At 44.7% G+C, this 9,882-nt stretch overlaps 1 protein-coding gene across 1 annotated transcript; it reads right to left on the reverse strand.

Moving 5' to 3' along the window:
* Nucleotides 1–7,793: 7,793 nt before the first annotated feature.
* LOC118852820 (homeobox protein HMX2-like) lies at nt 7,794–9,612 on the reverse strand. Its single transcript, XM_036762517.1, has 2 exons — nt 9,357–9,612; nt 7,794–8,425 (listed from the first exon to the last, which is right to left on the reverse strand). Exons 1-2 carry the CDS (start codon nt 9,610–9,612, stop codon nt 7,794–7,796), a joined length of 888 nt encoding a protein of 295 aa, XP_036618412.1.
* Between the last annotated feature and the right edge of the window lie 270 nt (nt 9,613–9,882).

Consider the following 9,882-nt stretch of genomic DNA (forward strand, 5'->3'; position numbering starts at 1 on the left):
TAAAAACTTGAAGGAGGGAGGGAGGGAAATGTCCTAAATAACTTTTTAAAAAGAAAGCCAATTGTGTATTTTTTTTAAAATAGATATGTTAATTATATACCATGCTTATCTATTCATTAAAGCAGGTTACCTAGATCATCTACCTGTTGTCATTCTGTTACCTTAGTTTAAGGTTTTTAGATAGTTGCCCATTGGTCCCTTTTCCTCCATACACTGCCCTTCCAATCCATCTTTCACCTACTGCCTAAGTAAGCTTTCTGTTATGCCATGCCATCCATCCACTCAGAACCTTTCAGTGTCTCCCAATTGTTTGCCCAACAACACTGGATGTCCTGATCCTGGTCCTCCAAAATCTGGCTCCAACCTAATCTTCCTTTATATCTTTCATACATTCTATCTTTCATATATTCAATCATCCCTTCATTCATTATCCCTAGAATAGTCTTTTCTCATTCCCAATCTCTGGCCTTTGAATTCTGTCCCTTTTTTCAAACACCAGGTCAGCAGCTCCCTCCTTCAGGAAGCCACTTCCAATCCTCCCCAAAGGAGCAATGATTTTCCTTCCATCAATCATAGATTTAAAGCTGATGGGAGCATTTGAGATCATTGACTGGAACCGGCTCATTCTTCAGATAAAGAAACTGAAGTTCAGAGAGGTTACAATGTCAAGATCAAAGCTAGAATTTAAACTAAGGTCCCCTGACTTCAGACCCACTGCTCTTTCCACTGTACCACACTGTCCTATAGCATTTTATCTGGATCTCTCTCTCTCCGACATTTGTCTCACTCTTCTTTACATATAGTTATTTATGTAACATATCTTTGCTCCCATTCAACTGTAGGGGCCTTAAGAATAAGGCTTGTGTCCTACCTTCATATCCTTAGTATTCAGAACAAAGTCATGCACACAGTAGGTTATTAGTAGATATTTGTTGAATTTAATTTAATTCAGACTGTACTCTCTTGCCAATGGCCCTACCCCCATTGGGACCCTCAAAATGGAACAGTCCATTGTCTTTCCTCTCTATATTCCTGATTTACATCTGAAGCTATTTTTTTCTGTCCCCTTAAACATCTGATCTCTAGACCAGGGATTCTTAACTTAGGGTCCATTAACTTTTAAAAATGTATATTTTGGTAATTATGATTCAATATCGCTGGTTTCCATTGTAACCCTCTATTTCTATTTTATTCATTTGAAGCCAGGATTCAAAGAAGGGGCCCATAGGCTTCACCAGATCTTCCAAGGAATCCATGATACAAAAAACTTCTGTTCACTAAACAGTTACAGTGTGGTTACTCTGATTTTACATTATTGAGGAAAACAAATAATAACAGCTCACTTCTCCAGTACAGTAAGGTTTGCAAAGGACTTCCCTAACAATAGCCCTGGGAGGTAGGTAGTTTGCCAATAATTCCATTTTACAAATGAGGAAACAGCCTCAGAAACTGGATTGACTTGTTCAAAATCATATCTCTAATAAGTAACTTCTGGGATCCCACTGTCTTTGCTTTTGCAAATGCTACTTCCTTCATGTCCAATGCCTATTTAAAAAAATTAATCAGGAAACCAGATTTTTAATTTTTAGAAAATTTTTCCCCAATTATGTGTAAGGACAATTTTACATCCTTTTTGAAAATTTTGAGTTCCAAATTTCCTCTCTCCCTCCCTAACCTCCACTATTCCTGATACAGTAATCAATTTGATATAGGTCATACATGTTCGATTGTGGAAAACAAATTACTATATTAATCATGTTGTGAAAGAAGAGTCAGTCCCAAAGGAAATAAAACATGAAAAAATACAGAAAGTGAAAAATAATATGCTTTGATCTATATTCAGACTTCATCAGTTCTTTCTCTGGAGGTGGATAGCATTTTTCATCATGAGTCCTTTAAAATTATCTTGGACCACTGTATTGCCAAGAATAGCTAAGTCATTCACAGTTGTTCATCATACAGTATTGATGTTACTGTGTACAATATTCTCCTGGTTCTGCCCACTTCACTTTGCATCAGTTCATATAAGTCTTTCTAGGTTTTTCTGAAATCCACCAGTTCACCATTTCTTATAATGCAGTAGTACTCAATTACAATTATATACCACAACGTGTTCAGCCATTCCCCAATTGATGATCATCCCCTCAATTTCCAATTCTTTTCCACTATGAAAAAAGCTGCCATTAATATTTTTGTACAAATAGGTCCTTTCCCCCTTTTTATCCCTTTGGGATATAGATCTGATAGTAGTATCCATGAATTAAAGGATATGCACAGTTTTATAGTCCTTGGAGCATAGTTCCAAATTGCGCTCCAAAATGGTTGGATCAATTCACAATTCCATCAACAGTGCATTAGTGTCCCAATTTTCCCACATCCCCTCTAACATTTATCATTTTACTTATCTGTTATATTAACCAATCTGAAAGGTAGTACCTGCATTTCTCTAATCAATGGTGATTTAGAGCATTTTTTCATAGGACTAAAAATAGCTTAGATTTCTTCAAGTGAAAACCAGGCAACCAGCTTTTGATGACAAACACATTTTACCTATTTTGATTGGATTGGGCCCCAGCCTTGTTTCTTCCAAGTTAGGGCTGTGATAAGAAATTGCTGTGGTATAGTAGGAAGAACAATGAATCTGGAGTCAAGAGGTTTGAGTTTGAGCTTGAGTTGCAACTGAATTTCTTGTATGAAATCCCTTCCTCTACTCTTAAGTTGATGTGTGACCTTGGGCAAGTCACCTTAATTCTCTGAGTCTCAATGCCCTCGAATATGGAATGTGGTGATTAGATTAACATTACTGATAATGATAAGGAAGAGAAGGAGGAGAAAGAGGAAGAAGAACAGGAGTAGGCTGGATTTCTGCAGCACTTTCAGGTTTACAGAGGGTTTTAGTCACAACCCTAGAAGTTAGGTATCCCAATTTTACAAATGAAGAGACCCTTTATTGTGAACCTCAATTTCCTCATCTGTAAAATTAGGATGATATTTGTACTATCAACCTCACAAAGCTGTTGGAAAAGTTATTGTTTGGTGAATCTTAAAAAGCTAGAGGTGTCACTATTACTGAAATGCCTTTGAAAACCTGTCCTCCAAACAGCCTTGTGAGGCACATGGTACAAATATCTTAGTCCTATTTTATAGATGAGGAAACTGAGGCTGAGGGGAAGAGAAATGACTTATCCAAGGTGACACTGATCATAAACAGGACGGGAACTGAGCTCTAAGCTGCCAGACTTTGAACCTGGTCTCTTGACACTACACTAAGATGACTTTTTTAATGGACCTATTAATTAGGGTAGCATGCCAAAGAAACCAAGGAAGTATTTATTTTTGCTATCAGTAGTAGAAGTCAGCCCAGCTCTAGTGTGTTGAGTATATGTCTTTGGAAGGCAGCTTGATGTACTGGAGGAGGAAAAGTAGCCTTGGGTGGGTCCTTTGTGCTTGAAACATGTCTTTTTAGGACAGTTGGAAAAGTTTTTCTATGCAGCTTAACAGCCTTCTCTTTGAAAGTAAAGAGCACTGTAGTCCTAAGAGGCCTGTGTCCCCACCTCCGGTACTAATGCTATTCTTGAAGCAATGGGGTTAAGTGACTTTCCCAGGGTCACACAGATAGTAAGTATCTGAGGTCAGATTTGAACACAGCCCTTCTGACCCTAGGGCCCATGCTCTAACCATCTAGCTGCCCCTATTCTATCATTCTTTCTGATCCTCTCTAGACTACAATTCCTTCATCCATAAAATCTTCATTTTGCAGATGATTGGACCGGGGGATTTATAAAGGCCCTTCTCAATCTGATATTCTGCATTCCAGAGGCTGAAAGGAGCACTAGAGGTGAAGTCCAATGACCTCAGTGACTGTCCTGGTCCTGACACTAATTAATATAATTAATTAATAATGTCCACATGAACTATTTTAATATTCAATATTCTAAGGTCCGTCTAACTCTAACACTGTTCACTTCATATTTTAAGAGCCCTTCCAGTTTTGAAATTCTTTACTCTGTGTTCTAAAGTCCCATGAAATTCCAACTTTTTTTGCTGTTGTGGCTCTTGTGAATCTATAGTTCTTAATTCTATGGCTTATAGCTTAAAATATCTGAACAATGGCCATCATTTCCTGTAACTTGTATACCTCTTTACTCCCTCCTCCCACTCTACCCCACATCCCTGAAGTAGAAACTTCTTTTAAAACCTGTTCCCAAAAACTAAGGAAATCTCTCCCAGTCTCTTTTCCTCAGTCATTTTTCTGCTCACTAGATGAATCAAATCCTGTAAATATATGGGCCTTTGGATGAGCAGGTTGGAGGAATTAAAAAAAAAAAACAGGTGGTCAAGAGAGGTGGGGCAGGGTGTGGTGAGGAGGTTGGCTTTTAGAGAAAAAGGAGTTGAATCATCAGCAAAACCATTAGGGCTAATGCTATCTACTGTAAGACTGGGAATTAGAATCAATGCTAGGGCTTCTGATGCCCAGAGGCCATGGGCAGGTTTCTCTTGCCACCTTTGCAGCACAGATTTTGAAGTACCTATTTGGGGGAAATGGATTTTTGTGATTTAAAAACAACAGCTTTAAAAGGGTCCCGGATATGCTGATGCTGTGGTTAAGCGCTGATTCAGAACTATGGACTCCTGGAACCCTTAGTGAGCTGTGCCAGGGGCCTTGGACCAGGGAAAGAAAGAAAGAAAAAAGGAAAGAAAGAAAGAAAGAAAGAAAGAAAGAAAGAAAGAAAGAAAGAAAGAAAGAAAGAAAGAAAGAAGGAAGGAAGGAAGGAAGGAAGGAAGGAAGGAAGGAAGGAAGGAAAGGAAGGAAGGAAGAAACAAAGAAAGAAAGAAAGAAAAAGAAAGGAAGGAAGGAAGGAAGGGAGGAAGGAAGGAGGGAAGGAAGGAAGGAAGGAGGGAAGGAAGGAAGGAAGGAGGGAAGGAAGGAAGGAAGGAAGGAAGGAAGGAAGGAAGGAAGGAAGGAAGGAAGGAAGGAAGGAAGGAAGAGAGAGAGAAGATAGTACCTCTTAGCTATTGACAGATTTTATCTAATGTCATACAATGGTCTAAGGTCTCTGATCTCCTTCAGAACATCTGGTAGAATTTTCTTATTTTACAGAGAATACTGAGGCCCAAATAAAAGTGGGCACTATGGTGAGCAAACTGGAGACCATGAAATATAAAGACTTTGTAGGAATTGTAGCTCTTTGGCCTGGAGAAGAGAAGATGTAAGGAGAACATGATGGCTGTCTTCAGATATCTATGGGGTTATTATGTAGAATAAGGCTGTAACTCAGACTTGTTTTATTGGGTCCCAGAGAGCAGAACCAGTAGTAGAAGGCAAGATTTGCCAAGGGGCAAAATTCAGCCCAGAATGGGCTGAGCTGTTCCAAAGTGGACTGTTCTACCTCAGGCTACTATCACTGGAAACCTTGAAGAAGAGACTGGTGGCTACTTGTCAGATGTGCTGTAGAGGAGATTCTTCTTCATATACGAGTTCACCTAAAGGACCCCTGAGGTCCTTTCGAATTCAGATTTTGGGATGCTCTCTCCAGAGCTCTTAGTGCCCACATGCCCTCCAGACTCCACAGCATTGGTCAGTATTCAGCTAGATTGAGGCCCTATCAATCAATCTGCTTGAGAGGCAATGCAATTCCTCACAGACACTACTGTGATTTCAGGGGCACCAGAAATTCTTTTCCTTTCCTGAAACTCTCCCTTCCACCCACATGTTCTAGTGCAGGAGTTCTTAACCTTTTTAGGTCATGGACCTCTTTGGCAGTCTGGAGAAACTCATTCTCAGAATCATGTTCTTAAGTGCATAAAGTAAAATATATAAGCTTACAAAGAAAATCGATTATATTGAAATACAGTTATCAAAATATTAATTTTTTAAAAGTTCATGGATTGCAGGTTAAGAACCCCTGATCTTGGGCCCCCCTCAAGACTTGTTCATGTGGACCTAAAGTGTGCAGTTCCCTTGGTGAAGAGGAATACATACAGCCCCCAGAAGTACTACACCGCTTTTTTAGTATACTTCAAATTTTCCAAGGTCCATTTGATTTGAGGTGTGTGTGTGTGACTGCCTTACTGGAGTCATTAACAGCAGACTAGTCAGCTCAATTGGGCCTTCCAAAAGGCTCTGGAGATCTCAGGTCAGAGAATCTACGATTTGTTCATCTTCTCCCTGAGGCACAATAATTTGTCCACGCTTCACAGCTTCCAGCAGGGTAAGTCCTTTGGTAGCTAAAATGTCCTACAATAATAGAACACTGGAGTAGGCAGGGATCTCAGGACATAGAGAATAACCAGCTAAATACTGAAAAGGAATCTTAGGGGTCCTCCAATTCAACCTGTTCATTTTTCAGATGAAGAAATTGTGGCTCAGAGAGATTGCCACTTGTCCGAGGTCATTCGTGGAGCTAAGGATAGAGTGCGCTTTACAAAATTCAATTTTCTTGACTCTTACACTAGAGCCCTTCCCACTTTGCACTTGGCTTCTGGTTCTGGGTCGCACATAAATCCTTCTCCCTTCCACATCCTATCAACCTTCAGAAAACGTTGTGTCATATGTAAGGGTGTAGGTCCGTGGAGGTGGGATGTGGACTGTGAGGCCCTTCAAAGGGACAATAATGGTCAGAAGGGGATTTAGAGAACTAGATGCAGCTACTTTAAGAAAGACCGAAAGCCCCTTTCCCTTCTAAAACTGCTCATCTCCCACCATCGCTGGGGGAGGCTGGCGGTTAATAGAAATGCGAGGAGAGCAGACAAGATTCAGTTGGATTTTTGTTTTGTTTTGTTTTGAAGTGAAAATAAGAGAAGCAGAATGACGGAGGGGGTTGGGGATTGGAAAGGTAAAGATGTAACAGAAGGAATTCCGGTTGGTGCTTCAGGGTCATTGGGTGGCGGGGCTGGGGGTGGTGTGATGGAGGATGACTCGTGGTTGCTTACACAGTGACTGCCCGCTACGATGCGCCGAGGACATTGCTGGGACCCATCTCACCAGCATTGTCCGGTGTCCCGAATCCCTCGAGTTCGCGGGGAGTGGGGAAGAGGGTAGGGACTGCTGGGACCTAGTGCTAGAAATGGGATCAAATCCACCAATGTCAGGGCGTCCCCGGGGAAGGACCCAGACCCACCCTGGGATCCCGGAGCTGAGCTTCACCCTCCTGTACGGAGCTGAAAAACCGTCCCCCGATCTAGAGAAATTTGGGTTGGACACTTCGCCACTTGAAAGAAGCACAAGCCACGACCTGCCCTCTGCCCCCTGGTCCTGGCTGGGCCGAAAAAGCTAGCCTTGGAACAAAGATTCTCATTATAACTGGATCTGAAAGGAGTGCAGGTGAATGAGGAGAGATAGTGGGGCAGATGAATCCCTCAGAAAAGAGAGAGGTTTGCATAGAAATATTTGGTAATTAGGGTTTGAAAATGAAGAAATAAACAGGAAGAGGAGGAAGGGGGAATACTTTCAAGGGAGATAAATTAAAGGACTCAAAAATAAGGGAGTTGTGAGATTCTGGGATTCAGGAGTTAGTGAGAGTTAAAAAGAAATAAAGGAGAGTATGGAAGATAGAGAAGGAAGGAAGGAAAGGAGAGAGAGAACGAGAGATAAGTGAAAAGATGCAGAAGAGAGAAAAAGGAGAAATAGGAAAAATAGAAAAAGAGAGGGCGATGATCAAAATAGAAAGATGGAGAAGAAAAAGAGACAGCAAAAAGCCTGAGAGAGAAAAAAAAGAAAAAAGTGGAAAAAAAAATTTGTATGTGAGGGGGTAGAAAGTCGAGCGAATGAGGAAAGAAAAAAAGGAGGCTATTTATACGTCTCCGTCGAGCAGACTGAAATATTTTCCGGGCCGGGGGAGGCAGAGGTAGGGGAAGCTGTGCCCGGGGTACAGGAGGGGAAGCGACAGCGGAAGCAGGTAGCGACTGAGGAAGGCCGAGTCCTTATACAGGGCCGGAAGCTCCGAGGCCTGCTCGGACGCCTGGGTCCCCACTGGCCCATCGGGCTCCGCAGCCAGCTGTCTCTTGAGTTTGTTCCTGCGGTTTTGAAACCAGATCTTCACCTGCGTCTCGGTGAGTTGCAGGGAAGCTGCCAGGCCTGCACGCTCGGCGCTGCTCAGGTAGCGCTTCACGTCGAACGTGGCCTCCAGTTGGAACACTTGGCTTTTGGAGAAGATGGTCCTAGTCTTCTTTTTGCTGGCCTGCGGCCCAGAAGATGGTCCAGCTCGGCACTCGCTTCGATCTGTGGTGTCAGGGCTGCTCCCTCTGGGGTAGGGCAGCTCCTTAGGCCCCGAGACCCCCTGGAGGGCTCCACCTGCCTCTCTACACTGGCCGGGGTTCCAGCCGCGAGTCCGGCTTGTGCTCCTGCTTCTGCTTGGGTTCCCGCTGCGGCTGCGGCTGCGGCTGCGGCTCGGGCTCCGGCTGCGGCTCCTGCTTTCTTCCTTTCCTGCCGGGTGGAAGAACTCAGGTTGTTTCCTGTTGCTAAGTGGCAGCGGACTGGACCTCCTTCCTCCCTTTGCCTCCAACCCCTTCCCCTTCCCCTGGGCTTCTTTCAGTTATCACCCTCCTCTTTCAGTTGCTCTTTCCTTTCTCTTTTCCCTATTCTCCCCTCTCTTCGTCTTTATATGGAGTCTCCTCTGTATTTCCTCACCCTTCTCTTCTTCTTTCGTATTTCCCCCTCCTTTCTGATCTTTTTCCTCTCCCTCCTTTCCCTCCTCATCCTCCATTCCTCTTCCTCTTTTTCTTCCTCCTTCTCCATCACTTCCTTTTCCTCCTCCTGCTCCTTCCTCCTCCAAGACCTTCCTCCTCCCCTCCAGAAGTCTGCAGCCTCCCCACTACATCTGGGTCTTGATACACTGGAATAGGGCCTAATCTCTCCCCCGCCCCCATCCCCAGGGAAAGGAGTGGAAAGAGGGAAATGTCACACTACCCGCCCACCCCCCACCCCACACATACACGAGGAGTGGGGTCTGATTATATTGAGGGGAAGTAGGAAAGACAGGGAAATATGGAAGAGGAGACGAATGGGTATGGAGCTATCCACAGGATAGAAAGATGGACCGAGGAGTGGGAAAGAAACCACAGATTGATAGACTCTCAAGTTCAAAAGGGTTCTTATGGACTATGAGTCCAACCTATTCATTTGACAGAGAAAGAAACTGAGGCTCAGAGAGGCGACAGTCTGGAACAAGATTACACTGTGAGTGTACAACTGGACTAGATAGAACTCAGGTCTATGGAACTCTAGCCAAGAGTTCTTCCCAGCCCTCGGAGTTGCCTCTCACGTGGAATATGAGAAGAGAAACCGAGAGAATAGAAGGCTGGGGGTTGGGGATGGGAGGAGGGTACGAGAAGAGGGAGGATGAGCAGCTGCCTACCCGAGCCGAGATCGCGCTTCTCCACCTCCACGGCCACCTCTTCCTCCTCCGCCTCTGGGTCCTCGTACTGAGGCTGCTGGGCTGGGCTAGGTCCCCGCTGCCCCCAGCAGCATCCAGGCCGCGGCGCCCCCCGCAGATCTGGGCGAAGGATGCTGTCGATTGTGAAGGTGCGGGGGCCCATCGACCGCCCAGACTGAAACTGGGGCTGTGGACGAGGGCCTGAGAGGCGATCGCCCACCTGCTCCGCTCGGCTCATGGCTTCGTCTCCACCCTGCGCCCAGAGCCCCAGGCCCGGGCCTCCGCCGAACAACCCCCGCAGCCCCCGGGGCTCAGCGCAAGCCGCAACCACAGCGGTGGGCGGAGCCCGAGCCTTTGCTTGAGCCTCGCAGCTGAGCGGAGATTCGGCTGTGGATTGGCCAAACTGGGGGCCGGGGTGGAGCCTGGGAGGAGCTAGAGGGAAGAGGGAAGGCAGGAGAAGGGAAGGCAAGAGGGAAGCTGAACGAGAAAGAGAGGGAAGGGAGGAGAG

The sequence above is a fragment of the Trichosurus vulpecula genome, chromosome 6 (assembly GCF_011100635.1).
Source record: "Trichosurus vulpecula isolate mTriVul1 chromosome 6, mTriVul1.pri, whole genome shotgun sequence".
NCBI classification, from domain to species: domain Eukaryota; kingdom Metazoa; phylum Chordata; class Mammalia; order Diprotodontia; family Phalangeridae; genus Trichosurus; species Trichosurus vulpecula.